Below are 17,657 nucleotides of genomic sequence, written 5' to 3' on the forward strand. Positions count from 1 at the left end.
GTATATACAACTGATCATTTCTGTTGAGTTTTTCCAATAAAGCATTTAATTAGCTTGGGGTTTGGAGGGTTGATTTCTCTTTCTTATTTTCCTTTGCTTTGCATCTTCTGGTTGCAGTATGTTGTTGATTTCTGTTTTTTCACAGCAGAAATCTTTGATACCAACTACTATATTGTGTAGCTAATGGGGTACGCCGCAGACTTACTGTTAGGCAGCACAGTACCTTCTCTTCAGACCTTCTCCTCCTGCAAGAGGGCAACTGCTGAGAATAACTTTCCTGCCTATTGTGCACACATCTGTTAAGCTGATGCTTAGAACAATTATAGGCTCTTTCTCTCCCTACCATGAGTCTCTGGAATCAAATTGTTCAGTTCTTCATGACAATAAATCCTCCAACTCTACTTAGCCTCTAATGCTTTTCAATTCTGGCTGGAGACAAGTAATAATTTATTCATATGTCAGAAAATAATTTGAAAAATGTCAAGAAGAAAAGAAAAATGGGGTAGGAAAGAATTACTTTCTGAGACTTTAAGGTAGGGTTTTGGGTGGGTTTTTTTTCATTCAGTGTCCTGAACATGAAAAAGTTTGGAGGCTTCATGTAAAGAATTGGAGAGGAAAAGCAAGAAAACACTTGAGAATACTTGAGGAGAGCAGGAAATCCTGTCAAGCATTTTTAATTACGATTGTCTTATCATTTGGATAGTAAGATTGAGAGGAGTGTACTCAGCACTGCAGAACAGGCCTTTTATTCTAGAAGAACATTTGGAATTAAAGTTGAAAGACTTGTCAGAGCTCAGCTCTTTCTCTGCCCTGAAAAATGCTATTACTTTTTGTAAAGATTCATTTTTCTCATAATTTATTATATTTTTTTTTCTTTATAAAGAATGACAAATTAAAAATCTTTAGGAAGAAATTAGTGTTTAGGATCTCTCCCCAGTTGTAATTTGTGATTTCAGGATCTGAAATGTAGGAATCTTTAAATCATGAGACAAATTATGCTGTCTGTGGAAAAAAAAAATCAGGAATAAATTGTTGCAGGTTATCTCAGAGCTGTCAAAAAGAAATGAATGTTACAAAGTAGGGCCCAACCATCTTGTCTCTCACATGAATCTGTAGGAAAGAAAACTGAAATAATGCATAAAGAAACTTGCTACGTTGCCCCTCAGTTTCTCAAAGATTCTGGCTTCTTGCAAGGGGAAAAGAAGAGGGTTGTGTAGACAGAGGATCTTTTCTCACCTTTCCTGCAGCTTTACCAAAAATATATTCAGATGAACGATCTTGAAACGTCACATAGTCCTGTGGTAACAGAATGCAGTGGAGCCATTTAGATTTTCTCCATTAAACCAGGTTGTGAATTGGGATTCTTGAAGCAATAGTGTTGTTATTTTTTGTCCTTGATCAAGCTTAAATAACCTTAATAATGTGTCATGAACTTGCAGACTCTTGCCAGGACACTATTCTGTGGAAAACTGCCTTTCCCTAATCCTATTTTTATTTACATCCCTTCAAAGATTATAGCAATAATAATTTTGCTGAACATTTGTTTGAGATTTGAGAGGAAGGAAGGAGCTATACCGAGATTTTCCTACAGTGAGTAAAATAGTCTCCTTCCTTTTACCAGTAGGAGGGATTGGCCCAAAACTTTTCTAATGCGCTTGTGACTTTAAGTGCCCAAAGAGCTATATTTAATCCTACATTATTAAAACACAAGCAAGCTAAACTTTCACTGTAATGTATATTAATTACCTTACTGTGACATTCAAAATTGCATTTGGACCATGTGTGTGTTACATATCCAGGACACTTATGTAGAAGTAGGATATTTACTGCAAATTTCCATGTGGTGGAGAGTGATTTAACTCTTGTCATACTTCAGAATGAAATCTCACAAAAGCATCAACTGTTCTGTGCTGTAAATTAAAAGAAAAAAAAGGTGTCCAGCTTTGCAGCCACAACATCAGCTTGAATTTGGTAATTTCAGAAACTGTAGTTTTAGATTCTGCTGTTATTTTTAGTCTGAGACCTTCTCACATTTCTTGTGTTCTAACACTCATAGCTTCCTTTTGTTTTAAATGGCTTTTTCTCCTGTTATATGAAGTAACAAAGCAAGTAAAAGACAAGTTGAGTGACTATAGGGAAACCTGTGAAACTAACTATATATGCAGCATTTTTAAAGGCAGAGAAAGTAAGGGGGAGAATACATAACTTCTTTAAATGGTCTATGCAAAAAATGGATGATAAAATTATCCTTTGAAATTGGTGAAAATAAAAATAAATTTTAAAAATTCAAAAGTTTTAGACTATTACTATCTTTTTTCTTAAACTTGAGCTGATGTAACTTATTGCATCATAACTGTGATATTATTTACCTAGTGAGTTTGTTTTGACTTGCCTATAACATCGTAAAATCACAAAGTCATAGAATTACAGAATGGTTTGGGTTGGAAGGGACCTTCAAAGATAATCTAGTCCAACCCCCCTGCTATGATAATATAGTAATAATATATTACTAAATTTTTCACCAAGTACTTGACTTTCAGAGTGAAAATTTTATTTTCAAAGGGAGCTCAAAGTACCAAAACACACGTGCCAAACTACCCAAATCTCTCAATGTATGGTTTTGTAATGCTTTAAGAGTGCTGGTTTCTTCGCTAGAGGAACATTTAGGCCAATACATTATCCATTTGTTCTCCAATTAGCTGATTTAAGGCATTCTTCTAAATAAGGCACTAATTGCTTACTGCAGTGTGGCAGTTCAGTAATGGGTTCAGTATCGATGTTAAGTTTATAGTACCTGATAGTATTTTACATTTGTTTATTCTTATTGGCTCAGTGATTTTAAAACAGTGGTTTAAAATCGGGGTGACACACATCATGGGTAAGACATGTAGGCTAGAAACAGACAGGACCAGGTATACACAATGTGATGTGGTTGTTCCCAACATTTTACAGTTCTGGAACATTTCCTGTGGGCTGGTACCCAGCTTTAGCACGACACTAGAGGAAGTGCTGTGTGTTCATTTACAAAAGCGCACAGGTTGTTGGGGAAAGCACTGCAGAGGACATGGCTGCCATGGCCATATGCCAGGGTTCTTTACCGCTTTCCCCGCTGTTTTGCAAAGTGATATACTGCAGCAAAAAACTATAACTTCTGTCTCACTTCAGGAAGTACAATTTAGGAGCTGGGGTAGTTTGATGGATAGTGTATACTAAGAAAAATATTAGAAACCAGGAAAGGCCACATAGTCCATTGAGGCTCATTTCATTCCAAATACACCTTCCCTAGGTTATCATCCAATTGTTAAGAGAAAGAGTAATGTTATCCATTTTTTATAATTCCACTTCTGGGTATTACAGAGATAAATACCTAAATGTTGGAGAACTAACTTTCTTTCAGAGCACTATTTCAGGGGAAAAATACTTAAATGCAGATAGGTGGGATGACAGAAAAGAAATTGACCTTAAATGAAAAATATGATAGTGATATGAATATATGTGTATAGGCACAGTTTCTCAAAGTTCCCCAGAGAAAAGCTTTCAGTCATGAGACTTTCAGATAGTAACCTTTCCTTTGATTTATTGTTTCAGGACCAATGCAGGAGACAATATATGACTTTTGGAGAATGGTATGGCATGAAAACACAGCCAGCATAGTCATGGTTACTAATCTCGTAGAAGTGGGAAGGGTAAGTAATTTTTGTACTTAAAAAGATGAAAAACTTCCAAGGTGTTTGCTTTTGGAAATTAAATAGCAGACTAACAAGATGCTTATATACTGAGTATGGCACATAAAATATTTATCACTGCCTGTGCTAAGAGGTTCATTATCAATTATTTTTAAACATGCCTTGGATGCTTGGCTTTGATAACATTAGCACAATGAAAAAGTAACTGATAAAGCTGCATTTTGTACAGCACAGCCTGCAAAGACTGCCAAAGAGGGAAAGTGTTATATCTTTGTATATATATTTCAGACATACCATTTCTATTAAGGGAAACCAGAGAATTGGTTACAGAACAAGGTATGGTGTCATATTTTTTTAAGGGAGACCGAGGGGGAGTAATTCCGAAACAGATTTCTGAGGAAAGTAGTTAAACTATGAAATTGCATCTTCTTCATAGTATATTAGTCTAGATCAACCTGGTTTGTTTGGGTTTTCCTTCCTGTAAGCCTTCTGGACTAAAACAGAAAAAATTAGCTTTACTCATTTGTACACTAAATTTGTTGACCAGGAGGTCGTATTCAGGAGCTGAGTAGTAAAGGAAAGCTTGAGTTACCTGGTTGATACTGTGTAATTTTCTTTCTTTGCATGGAGGCCGCTTTAAAAATTCAGTCCCTTGAGTGAGGAAGAAGGTAGAAATAGTTGGATTGTCACATATCAATTCAAAATGGATAGATTTGTAAGAATAGGAAGCTCTTCAGCAAACCTCTTCGTTAAAGCTTTATACACATTCGTAAGTACCCAAGCACACAACTTAAAAAGGGATGTGTTCAGGGTATGAATAAACAAGCGTTAGAACAAAAATAACATACTGCACTTACTGTTTTCCTAAAGTCAGTATTTGAAAGCATCAATTAGAGTGAACTCTCAGGTATCAGCTGGGGAGACGCCAGTCTTGCTGCCAGTGTTGGCAGCCTCAGCTCACAACGTTTAGGTACGCAGCACATTCCCTTAGCAGCAAGCAACAGTTTGTGCCACCATGGAGATTTCTTCGGGGTGCAAGAGTCCTAGTGGTATACAGATCTGCGGCTTTGTTGTTTCTGGCAGTGGTAGAAATGACTTCATTCTCACTTTCTCTGGAGGCCAACATAGGTGAGATCAGAGAGCAGAAATTGAAATGAGCTTTTGAGGGAAATGAGATCGTATGAGCCACAGGACAATGCAGTCACTCCTTAATTGGTGCTTCTGTCCCACTCCCAGAGCTGGAACCATCAGCAACAAGGAGGCATATTACAACCACACCATCTGTCCCACGCCCCTAACACAAGCTCTGTACCACCTTGATTAGTAATGATTTTAATGGACCTTTTGGTAGCATTCCTGCAGGACAAACCTTGTAACCTTCCCAAACTTGAGTTTTTCTATTTCAATTGCTATTGCTGGTATAAGATTTATAGGGGTGTATTATTTTTATTTTTTAACCCTCTTGACCCACTGTAAGCTGAGGAGGAAAATTCCTTTGTATTTTCAGGAAAGAGGAATATCTATTTAACATGTTTGCCACACAGTGTACATCCTTCATGAATTAATCATTGAGGGGGCGTATGTGTATTTGTTTACCAGGACTGGCTGGATAGTCATTAAATCAGTGCTAGGAACTTGCTTCTTGCCCTGGAGCGTTATGTAGCAGGACTGTTAATTGCAGATGGAGGAATCACCATGAGGCTGTCCCTAATGCAAGCACCTGCTGCAAATGACTCAGTCCCCACATTACCCTCCAGCAGGGTACATCTGCCAATATCTGTCATTATCTGAGGCACACTTGTCAAAACCATACATCCCTTTAAGCTCTTGTGTGTTCCAGCAAGGGACCCTTGTCAGTGTTTCTGGCACCTGCAGACTGCTGTGCACCTGGTATTTAAATGGCACAGAAATGTGTTTTGATTGTTTTCTCTCTTTAATGAACCTACCTGAGGGACATTTAGCTCTTTATCTAGTAGCCTGTTACCCAGTCACTCACATTTACACTGCTTGTGTGGAAATTCAGAACTCACTTGTGCTGTTATACTAATCCATCTGCCAGAAGTCTTATCACAAAATCTGCAGGGCTCCCTAAGGAGACTTTTGTACTGGTAATTTAAGCTAATGATTTCTAAACATATTTAGTCAGTTTTATGAAGACCTCATTGGAATGTGACTGTTTATTAAAAATCTAAATGAGGTCTCACAGTCATTTAGAAAAATCATTGCTGAGTTGCATGAACAGTTCTTTGATAACGGATGATGAAGTGGGTTTTAGTTAAGATTGGCCTAGGTTGACATAAGAACTTTTACAAAAAACCCCAAATAAGCAGCCCTTGAAGCAGCGTTGAAAAAAAGTCTCTGTCTTCTTCGTGCTGAGGTCAACAACTTTCCACTCACAAAGTAGTTCACAAAAAGGGAATGACAGGTAACTAATGGTATAATATACCTACATTTCAGTGCAAGAATCAGAATTTTCTGTACCACACACTAACATGTAACAAGCAAAACCAAGACTCATAAAAATATATCGGTGTGACCACAAGCTATTCAAAATAATGTATTTTGGATTATATTAATGCAAGAGGCCCCCGTGCTCATGTTTGTAAGTGGTAGAGCAAGTGAAGATAGTAGTGTAATTTCAGACATCTTTTCCTGAGAGACTTAGCATAATCTGGTAGATTATTCTAGAGGAAACAAAACTTTTTATGCCACCAGTGTAGGGGTGATTGGAAAATAGACACAAGAGAACATCTTGCTTACTCCAAGAGACTGCTCTTGAGTACAGACTCCAAAAGACAGAGCTGGGTCCTTCTGTAGAAAGCAATGGGAGCTTGATCAAGGTCTTTATGTACTGGCCAAAGTCTCAGGTTGCTTCTTGAAGTGTTCCAATGTTTGAACACATTGAAACATCTCTTTCCTCCTTAAAGAGTTACATTGGGAAGATTTAGAATATATTAAAATATGCCATCTAGCTGTCACCTCCATCTTTGCTCTTGTTGGGCTGGTACTAATGCTTCGTTGGCAGAATCAAACTTGGCATGTCACATCATTTGTCATTTGTCAGTAGTCACTTTCTCTCCCACTCCTTGTTTTTGCTTGAGGCAGAAGAAAATTAGTAATATCTGATTAATAAATGGTGAAATGCACTGATGAAATTCAGTGGGGGTGGTTGATATATAAATGCGCTGCAAGGTTTCATGATTGTCTATCATGCTTTTAATATAACAAAGTATTTACAAAAAAAAATCACTAGAAATAATTATAAAAAATAAAACCTCACCCCAGGAGCATAGTAATTACAGTAATTAGAGTTTCTCAATTATTATCAGAATTAGAAAACAGCCAGTGCTAATAGTGTTAATAAGCACACAAAAGACCCTTTTTTTGAAAGGAGGCAAGGATGACTACAACAGAGTGGATGTGACACAAACAGGGGGATGAAGGTCAGCCATAAACTGGTAAATAGCCCTTTGCCTGCACGCATGCCTTAGTGCTACCAAAACAGCCTCTGACTGCCATCTTGCCACTCAGGAGTGTTGTGCTTTCCTGATAGCCATCTCACACTCTTGGGTGACTTTTCCCAGGAGCTGGCACGGCTGTATCTGCATAGGGAAAAAGAAAGAACACAGTGGTGGCTCAGCTTTTCCTTTGCTTGTTTTACTGGCCTGTGGTTGACATGTTACATACATGGCACTCTCATCTGCCTTGCTGCAAAAATGTTGATGGCTCTGACTTTTCATGTTTAAAAGAGTATTAGGGTCCACATGACAGTGAGGACACCCATACAATGGTCTTCTGACGGAGAGGGAATATCTTCTTGATACTGGCTGGTTAAAAAGCATTCCCTGTTGTAAGATAAAATCTGTCAGAAAAGAGTTGTTCTTCTCAGGAAAGACTGTATGGACCCAGCCCTAAGCAGTCATATGTGCATGTGCTTGGGCCTTGGGTGCTTACAATGTGCAGCCTTGGTCAGCATTCAAGAGGCATTTCTAAAACAGATACAAATATGTTTCCTTAACAAACAAAACCCAGAAGTCTTTATGTTGAACCAGATCTTCTTCAAATCCACCTGATGATCTGTTTCTGTTATAGACACACATTAGACATCCAAGAAAAACTGCCAAATAAAGCCCTGTCCAAAGGCTTCTTACTGAAAACATATTGCAAGAACCAAACAACAACTTCATAGGAAATTCCAGCAACATAAAAACTGTGTGAAATTTCCAATGGACTTGCCACCTATTCTTAGAATAAAAAAGGAATTTTTTGACACAAAGCTATTACGAAGCTTGCACTTACACATTTTACAAGTTTTGAGAATCTTCCATGCAGAAGAACCCTCTAATAAACAAAAGGTAAATTCACATTATATTAAAGATTCAGATGACCTATTACAGAGATATTGCAGAGGTGAAACACAGTAACTCTTCTAACATGTCTCGCGAACAGCACATTTGTGTTTAGTATAAATGGAAGAACACTCTATCTAATTGAAACTGCCCCTAAATGTAGTAAGCCAAATTACCTACATTGGAATTAGTTCAGGATACTGGCACTAGCGCTCCTTAGGCGGTGTGCCAAAAAGTTTGTACGCATACTGGTGACTAAGATTTCATTTTAACTTTTCTACTGAAAGAAAGAAACCGCATTTTATAAATGAGAGGGAGAAAGGTTGCTGTATGAAACCCTTCCCTACCTCTAGGTAATTCTAGTCTCAGCTTCTAAATCCTATGAATAGTGTCCTTCCCCATCTAGAGAAATTTTTTTTCTTATGTTTACCCAGAAAACCTGGGACCTGTGCTTATGGTACATATATGTTATTATATATTCTATTATTATACTTTTGGTTTCACTGTAATTCCAGTATCTCTTGTTGGATAGAGTAGAGTTTATACTTTTACAGAGTATCAATGAGGAAAAAAGAAAACAATCGTAATTTAAAACTACTGTTAATCTTTCAAGTCAGCAAACCCTTCTAGTCATCAAAACAGATTTCAGCTTTCTAGACTTCTAACCAGAAATAACAAGTTGGCATTACTCCATTATGCGTAGCAGGGGAGGAGCCCTTAGGGAAAAAAATTGGCTGTTGTTCTTCATGAAAGAGAAGGAAAGACTCTTTGTCATCATTTAATAAAGATGTCCCCAGATTAGCAATGTTAGCATCATCAAACAGGACATCAACCTACAAGCATTCAGCACTGTCCCATGTCACTCAAAGCAGACATCGTTTTAGCTCTCAGTGTTTTGATGCATTCTTGTTTCCAGTAAAAGCTATGTTTCAAAGAATGTTAATCAACAGATTAATATCTTAATGCTCACTAATCCAATTGAGATGACTCACTTTGAGAAATAAATAAAAGAGGTTTAAGGATACACAAATGCATTGACCCCCTTGTTGGGCTAGCTGCTGAAGTGCTGCCAAGGTGTAGGATGCAAGTATAAGTGCAGTCTGCAAAGAGAGCTTTAAGTTCTTTGAAATGCCGGGGCTAGCAAATTGGCTTCATCACCGCAAGTCTCCTCACCTCAGCAGTCTTGTGAAATTAATCTCTCAGTCTCTCTGTGAAGAAGAAGTATCCTGGAGGTGCCAACACAGTTTTACCTTACCCAGTAGAGTAACATGTAGAGCTTTCTAACCTAACATCAGATGATCAGGTTTTAGAGTAAGAGGGCAATCCGCTAACTTGGTGGTGCTCTGTAAGCTCAACTAATGGCATGATTTTGCTCTTGGAATGGAAGCATGATTCAGAGCAGAGGCTGTTCTGCCTGATGCAGGCACATCAGGTCCTCAGAGCACAGGATCTGAGCAATATGCCCATGATTTCACAGTTGTGTAAGGGATTAAGACAGGCTTTGAGGAGTTCCAGCTGATCCTGTAACCATCATTCATCTTGGCATGGGACCACCCTTCTCATGTCTGCTCAGCCTTTTTTCCTCAAGTGCTGTACTAAGGTGCACTAATTTACAGCCTTTTCAAATGACCAGTGAGAAACAAAAATGGCTAAACATAAGCAATGAAATAGAGGAATCCATATTCTTCAGTTTGTATTAGCAAAGGAGGCAGGAACACTACAACAGCTTTACCTTGGGTTACCTTTACCCTAAAGTGGTTCTTCTAGACTAATTCTCTTTGATGGCCAAAGGAAGGCTACACCATGGGTTTGGCCTGTCAGCTTAATTTCGTCTAACCCAAGGTACCAGGTTGATGGCATGCTAACAGTATACCTGATTCTTAAGAACAAAGGGATCGCACTTATTCCCTCAGGTGGAAAGCATTAGTGTATGGCTACTACTGGACATGTCCAGAAGGCCAGCTATTCTGGGCAGAAGTTGAATGAGAGTGCATCCACCAGACAGCCTAGGATTGTGCTGCTGGGGCAACATAGGGCAGCAGAAGGTGGAGAATTATATCATCTCTGAGTCATCACTGGAAGAAGTTAGACTGAGCTAGTAAAATTCATGGAGACGTCTCTCCCCCTCTGGGAGCTGTGAACAACATAAAGACTTCTGGCTGCCTTTATACAGGCCCATTCATCTGATGGTGCCAAACAGTATCTTAAATGTTGTATTTCCAATACTTTTCCATACCTCTTTTAGAAAACTGTAAAATGAGGTATAAATCAATTAACTGACTTGCTCAAAAGCAAACAAAGAAAATGAAAAAAAGACTGGATTTTATCTTCTGTCAAAGGTTGTTTTATAAAATGTTCTTAAATCACAATATTTTTTTTAAAGTATTTAAATAAAAATACTTTCAAATTTTGGATGTCCTTTTTTCTTCAAGTCAGCCAAATAAAAGTATATGATGTTATCCTAGCTACATCTGTAAAATCTGTTAAAAATTTTCGCCATTGAGCTTGGTTGGCTATTTCATTTTATATCCTGGAGGTTTCATTTCAAAATTTATGTCTGACTTATCATCATTACTTAGTTCAGGATTAATTTTAAATTAGAATATATAATACTGCTCTTCACTAATGACAATCCATGCAGTGCATAGCCAGTTATATCACCTTTTTGCTAAGAATATTTCTGAATCAAAGGAAATTGGAAACTTTGAATAATCAGTGTTATTTAAATTGTTCTGTACAAACTACAAAGTATATTTCACAGCCAGCTCACACATTAATTCTGTAATACTCCTCCTATTCCAAACCTCTGAGTAAATGAATTACTGTCCTGGCTTTCATACTGCCTTTAGCGAGATGTGTTGCATTGCCAAATGGCTAAATATACAGCTTCGGAAGTCACAATTTGTGTTCATTAGCTATCCACTGCCTACATTGTTTGTTATATTTAGAAGTAGCAACAACAACTTTCCACCTTCATTTTTAATTCTTAGTTTCTCACATTAGACTATTTTGCTGGGGGATGGAGCTAGGGGGTGGAAGTAGATAATTGTCTTCTCCAAATTTCTGAAATTATTAATAAAATAAACATCTTTGGAAAAATTGGACAGTGTACCTTGGGATGAATAGATTAAACCAGAGCATTTTCATTATGTGTCTGGCAACCACCCTTTTATCTCATCTTGTGATGAACATCTGTATTTTTTGGCACATTGTTAGGATATAAATGTGGGGTGTATTGGAACAAACCCTCAATTATAGTTCTGCTCAGATGAGATTTCAAAATTATGTTTTCTACTTTGTGGACGATATTTACTGTTATGGTAGCAACTGTGTGAAAAAAACCTAATGCATTTAATATTCAGTTCTGGATTCATGTATCAATTATTTAGCTAAACCTTCTGTTACTAGGTTTGTCTGTAAAACATGTACCAAATGTTCATAAAAAGGGAAAGAGATTCATCAAGTCACAGTAGCTAAAGCTGTGCTAAAAAGAAAAAATGAACAAACATATGTTACAAACAGTATTTCTCATATTTGATGAGTAAAACCATATTCTATTTTGTTGCAATTGTATTTGCTTGTACAAATAAAGGCCCTGATCCAATAAATATTTATAAGTGTGATTTTGATTTACACTATTTAATCTACTTCTGTCTTTAAGACACCTTTGCATTTATTTGAGAGGTCGTGAAGGAGGTGGGAGACTGGTCTTTAAGCATTGACTTAACTTTTGGCTCATCAGGAGTCCAGAGAGTTCCCATGTCTAGAGCTCAGCACGTGCAGCAGCATTGCAGAACAAGAGCCAAAAGTAGGAAAAAAGCCTGAATTTAAAGGGGGTGGGGGGGGGGGGTGGGGGGGGGGGGGTGGCTGTTGATTCCCCCCCCACCCCCCCGCAGTGAGTGAATCATTTAGTGTTGATCTGTGGCTCTGACTGCGGCTCTGGCACCGTTCCCCTGGCTGTTACAGCCCCTGTTCCACTTGGGATAGTTTTCAGGAAATTGTCTTGTCATGGATCCTTCTGCTCAGGTCCAGTCTGCTCTGTGCCCAAAATCCCCTGCAGCAGAGTAAGAAATCCCTGGCGGGCCCAAGCTGCGTGAGGCACGAAAGGCTGTAACTTCTGTGCAACATCCCTCAATGCTTCCCCAATTATTCCACTGGATCATCTTAAATAAGGTTTAAAAAAGAGTGGAAGCAAATCCAACAGTTGAGGCATAAGAAGATGGAGACTGTGTTCTTCTAAATTGATCTTTCTAAATGTCCCTAGTTCTTAGTCATAATCCAGACTGTCTAGACTTACCAAGTTAGAAACAGGCATATTTTCCTTCAAGGTTGAGCAATTTAATTCAGCCAGGGTTGGGTTTTTTTCCCAATTGTTTATTTTACTAAACTAGAGCTGTTTTGAGGATGACAGGCACCCATCAGAAAGAAACAAGGCTAAAGTTAGCAACAAAGAGACTTGCTGATCAGTAGTGCTGTGACTAGGTTCACCACTGCAGCTGCTCCCTTCCTACATGCATTGGCCGTCTTCATGTGGTTCAGGTTCCATCTATGGAAAGGGTAAGTGAACAGGCAGGAAAAGGCAATCGGCTTCAGAGATGGGGTCATTAGTGGGCTGCTCCAGTCCGAAGGCAGTGTGAATTGCCTTATTCTGCATGGAGAGTCGAAAAATCATCTTAGTCATAGGTAGGAAAACCCTGTTTCAGAGAGTTCCTGGCAATGACTATAAAAGGGTCAGTTTGCTGGTGTAAGGGATTTGAACAATGTGAATTTTCTGGATTATTTTAACAACACAGACAAAACAATGAGCATTCAATGTTTTTTCACATAGCTTCTATCAGAGGATTTTGGGAAATACATCCAAACAAGATATGATCTGAATAAATATCAAGTAGATGCAACAATAGATACCAGCAGCCAGTACTAAACTGCTTGCAGCAATGTGTAATGCTTTTGAAATGGTTGTTCACTGCTTACAGCTGGTAGGTATGCTTTAGAGATGAATACGCGTTTGCCAGAGATCCTGCCATTTAGGCACCCTGGGATTGGCCCTTGGCTTGGCCCTTGGCTGGTGGAAACCTTCTCACCCACACTGACACCCTGTCAGCTTGCTGGCTCGTGAGCATGGGGTGGGGGGGAGCAGTCTTGCTACCCTTGCCCCTGCTACAGGAGTGCTGAGCACTGGGAGGACTGTTCAGTGTCCCAGCTCCAAGCCTCTTGCTATGGAAGGGAACTGTATAACCTGGTGTTTGCCGGTTGTCCTGAAACCGTGCTTAATACCAGATGAAATGTGAAGAATATAAAGAATTTTTCTTAGCCAATACTAATGCGGTTACTAAGTCTGAAGACAAGCATAGAGAAATAAATAAAAACCTGCTTATAGCTACCTGAACTTCAGCTCTGCTCTAGGAGCTTTCCATCAGCTGTGTAAGCAGGAATAAGCTGTTAGGATGCTTATATAATTTTGTGGCTCGGAGCCAGGGCTTACAACCAGGCAACTCATCCCTGGAGGTATTCAAAAAGCGCGTAGACGGGCTACTCCATGACATGGTTTAGTGGGCATGGATGATGGTTGGACTCGATCTTGAAGGTCTTTTCCAACCTAAATGATTCTATGATTCTAACTCTTTTTCTCTGAAGAGGATCCTGATGTGGGGCTGTGTTTTTCCAGCCCTTCAACTCAGTTTGATTCAGATTTAAATTTTATTCTGCTGAAGAGTCAGAAAAAGGGTCAGAACTACTGACCCTGCCCAGACAAACTTTTTATTTCATCACTCCATGTTACTGCTTTGATGTGGCAAGACCTCTGTTCTGTCCAGACAGTAAGGAGGGGTGGTACGTGATTATCAGCTACGTCACTTGAAACAAATTCTGAGGAAAGTATTTTCTTCTGCGTGACAGGACAAGGCTTGACTCTCTGCATAATCCTTTATATACTGAACCTGGAGTTTGTATAAATAAATCAATTGAATCATGCATTACAGTTTTCGCTGTATGCTTATACACATGTTCATCAGTTTTACCTTTTGCTAAATTGCTAGACATGATAGTAATCCAAATATTTTGGCATGAAAATGGGTTTGAGAAATACTCTACCGGTTGTGAAGTTTAATTTTTTTTTTCTACCAGTTTTCCATTGAATATTTGAAGTGTTTGGGTTTTTTACCCAACCCATTTAAGTGTATATTTAAGTAAACTAGTAAATTTACATGTATGAAAAGATCCATTTCAAATTTTCCCTTCAGTGAGAGAAAGAGAGAAACCATTCCAGGCAGCAGACGTATAACAGATGCTACTCTTAGCACATACTGCACTACTGGACGATGGCTAGATGCAGTGGTGATAGCATAGCTATTATTGTGATAGAGCAGAATAAAAAAGAGATGTATAAGTAATGTGTTAGCTTCCCCGCCCACTGCCTTGTCCACACAGATGGGAAGGAGAAAATTCTTAAGACTGTCAGCTATCTACATCATCGTATACAGTCCCCACAACCACCCAGTTGAGTTTTGCGATTTGACCCTTCATCAGTTCCTTTGGAAAGTTGATCTGAGTAAACAGATACTTTCCTAACAGTAGAGAAGATCCTTCCTGTCTGAAAAACACATTTTCATTTTAGAAGGTAGGCAGATATTTTTGAGACCAATCAGCAGCTAGAGGTTGTGGAAAAAAACCTTCTGGTAGTAGTTGTCCTTCTGGGCACACCCTGCATTGGAAAGCACAGGAAATGAACAGTTACTGTAACTGAGTTGTGCAGGGTATAATTACCCCTTGTGCTCCAAACAATTTGCCTTACTTCACTAACCACAATACAAATCTCACCTGCAACTCTGAAAGCTGTCTTAAAAAAAGAAGAGGCAATGTCCCTTAAACATCAGTCATTTCCACGTGCAGAAAATGTGATTGTTTTGCACGTGATTGCATTTTAAAACAGAAATCATTGCACAGAATACAGAATGGATTCAGTATGAACCTTCTAAAATAAATGAACCTTACTTTCTTTTGTATTTTTTAAAGGTCAAATGCTGCAAATACTGGCCAGATGACACAGAGATATATAAAGACATTAAAGTCACCCTAATAGAAACAGAGCTCTTGGCTGAATATGTGATTCGAACATTTGCAGTAGAAAAGGTAAGTTTCCAAATTCAGTTTTCTCAAATACAATGGTATCTGCCTAAGCAACTTATATACAGATTCACCATGGGAAAGTTAAATCTTCTGACTGACATCCCGGTTTTGTAGCTATTTTTTGGGTAAACGACTACTGCCCTCTTACGGCAAACTGTGTTTTTCTTTAAACGCAGCAACTTTACTGTGCTTTCCATCACTGTTGGCCCCTGCCTGAGTTAGAAAAAGTGATGTTCCTTCCCAGTAGAAATCGAAGCCTCCCTCCCAGCAATCAATTGAAAACACATTCATGCTGTTTTCCTATCTTATGTTCCCCACAATCATTTTCTGTCTGTACCAGAGGCTGCGTGCACCATTATTCAGAAGTCCATGGTGAATACTGTTATCTGTTGGGCCAGTGTGTTCCTGGTCTGTGGAGACATAGTTGTAACAGACTAATTTTCTTCTCAAGGAAATCTCATTTTTCATGTGGAATCCATCTTTATATGGAGAGTTCCAATCAGCATGTTGTATTACTGTTTATTAGAATAATGCCATTAGTTTGATGCTTACTAGACCTTGTAGCTCTCCCAAACAGCTTACAATATATGGACAACATACAATTAACAAATAAGGTACTTCTACTGAAAGTGAGAACAAGCAGGGTCAGTCAATGCTGAAGTGTGTCATGCATTTTGTGTCAGTTCAGGGGTTTTATTCGGAATTCATTAAAGGACAGAAGTGTTTTAATTGTATGTATCAAGTCTTATTTGAGTTGCAGAACAACAAGGAAAGGGCCTCTTTGGAAGACTTGATATTCCTAATGGCGCACTGAAGTAATGTTCTTTCAGTATCACCATGAGTAGATTTTCAACTAATTAGCTCAGAAAACTCCTTTTGATTTAGTTGCAGTACCTGTGATATACTAGTTCTGTCTAATGATGAAATAGTATTCAGTTATGATTCTGAAGAACATAGTCTTTAGCATCAAAGAATTCTGCACACAGGTAGATGAAACTGCCAAAAAGACGACCCAGCAGGGTCTCTGTACATACATCCACAGTAACAAAGGAATTAGATTTTTTCCTGGTTTATTCTTCAATCTAATACTTAAATATGCATCAATACAGCAACCTGCGGGTAATGATAATAGAATTATGTGGTTTGAATGAACTGAAATATTGTATCATGTTTACCACTATACATATTCTACATCAAATTCACTCAAGCCTGTTGTTTCCTTGCATTTAGATATTTTTAATAAACAGATGATGAAACAGTGGCTGCACTTTGAAGTAGATGAAGCACTAGTTGATTTCTATTCTGCAAATTTTAAGCCCATGCTTTGATGTTAGCTTTTCACTTCTTAACTTGGACTGGAAAAAAAGACCTAGAGGATTTTACAGTTGAACATAACCAAACTGTCTTGAATAAGTGCATTAGAAGAGATAGAGATAAAAGGCACTAAACATTTTATTTCTTAAAAAAAATCTCCATCTGAAAAGATTTCATTTAGGCACTGCTTTTTAATAGTTGGTAGTTTTTCAGTAAGCCTCTAAAAGCAGTGTCAGTGTAGTTTGAGTAAAGTACATTTGTTTTTATCCTATTTTCCCTATTTTTTAACTCTTCCAATGGTACTGGAAGGTCAAGTCTGTATATCTCTTTCACCATAATTCTCTCAAGTTTGTATTTCTGATCTACTGGGACTGATACTTTTCAGCCTCTCTAAGACAAGCTGCATGATGAGACAGGTTGTGCCCTAACCAAATCTGCAGATAATACTAAGTGAAGGGTGGTGTTGAAATGCTGAACATTGGAGCCTCAGTTCCAAAGGACTTCAAGACTTGGCCAACAGAAACTTTAGTAATTCAACAAGGAAAAATGCAAAGTTCTGCACCCTAGGTGGACTAACCCCATGGGTCAGTACAGGCTGTGACATCCTGGGACAATATCTGACATCCAAGATGATTAAGGATGTAGGACATATGAGCTTCAAGGGAAGGTTAAGAGCACTGGCCTTGTTCAGTGCAGTAGAGATGAGGAGGAGGGGTAAGGAAGATCTAGTTGCAACCTGCAACTACTTCAAAGATGTTTAGAAAATCAGGAGCACCAAATTCTCCTCATTATTCTCAATGGTAGTGGTTGCAAAACAAGGGGCAATGGCCAAGAAGTTGCAGCATGGAAGGCTTGCACTGGAAAAACTCCTTCAGGTGGAGGACAGTGCAGCGCTGGAGCAGGTTACTCAGAAAAGTTGTGGAATCTCCATTCTTGGAGGTCATCAGGGCTCAGCGAGACAGATCTAGTGTTGGCCAGAGACCCACTCTGAATGGGAGGTTGGACTGGAAACCTTCAGAAGTCCCTTCTGACCATCTTTTCTATTTCTGGATGAACATCTCATACCTGCTCCTAAAATACAAGAAGTTGATTTGTTTGGAGATAGATCTATTGTTTTGTTTTGTTTTGTTTTTAAATGGCTATTTGATAATTATTGAGGAGTAGGAGGATAATGCTAAGA

The 17,657-nt window shown here is 38.5% G+C and overlaps 1 protein-coding gene across 15 annotated transcripts in view; it reads left to right on the top strand.

Annotated features, from left to right (window-relative positions):
* The window catches only part of PTPRM (protein tyrosine phosphatase receptor type M), a 505,106-nt gene that overhangs the window by 468,173 nt on the left and 19,276 nt on the right, over positions 1 to 17,657 (top strand). For all 15 annotated transcript variants that reach the window (XM_030011784.1, XM_030011791.1, XM_030011783.2 and 12 more), the window contains 2 exons: positions 3,589 to 3,686; positions 15,050 to 15,166. In XM_030011784.1, coding sequence (XP_029867644.1) covers positions 3,589 to 3,686; positions 15,050 to 15,166 — 215 coding nt within the window. The remainder of the gene's footprint in view (positions 1 to 3,588; positions 3,687 to 15,049; positions 15,167 to 17,657) is intronic.

Source organism: Aquila chrysaetos, chromosome 4 (assembly GCF_900496995.4).
Source record: "Aquila chrysaetos chrysaetos chromosome 4, bAquChr1.4, whole genome shotgun sequence".
Taxonomy (NCBI): Eukaryota; Metazoa; Chordata; class Aves; order Accipitriformes; family Accipitridae; genus Aquila; species Aquila chrysaetos.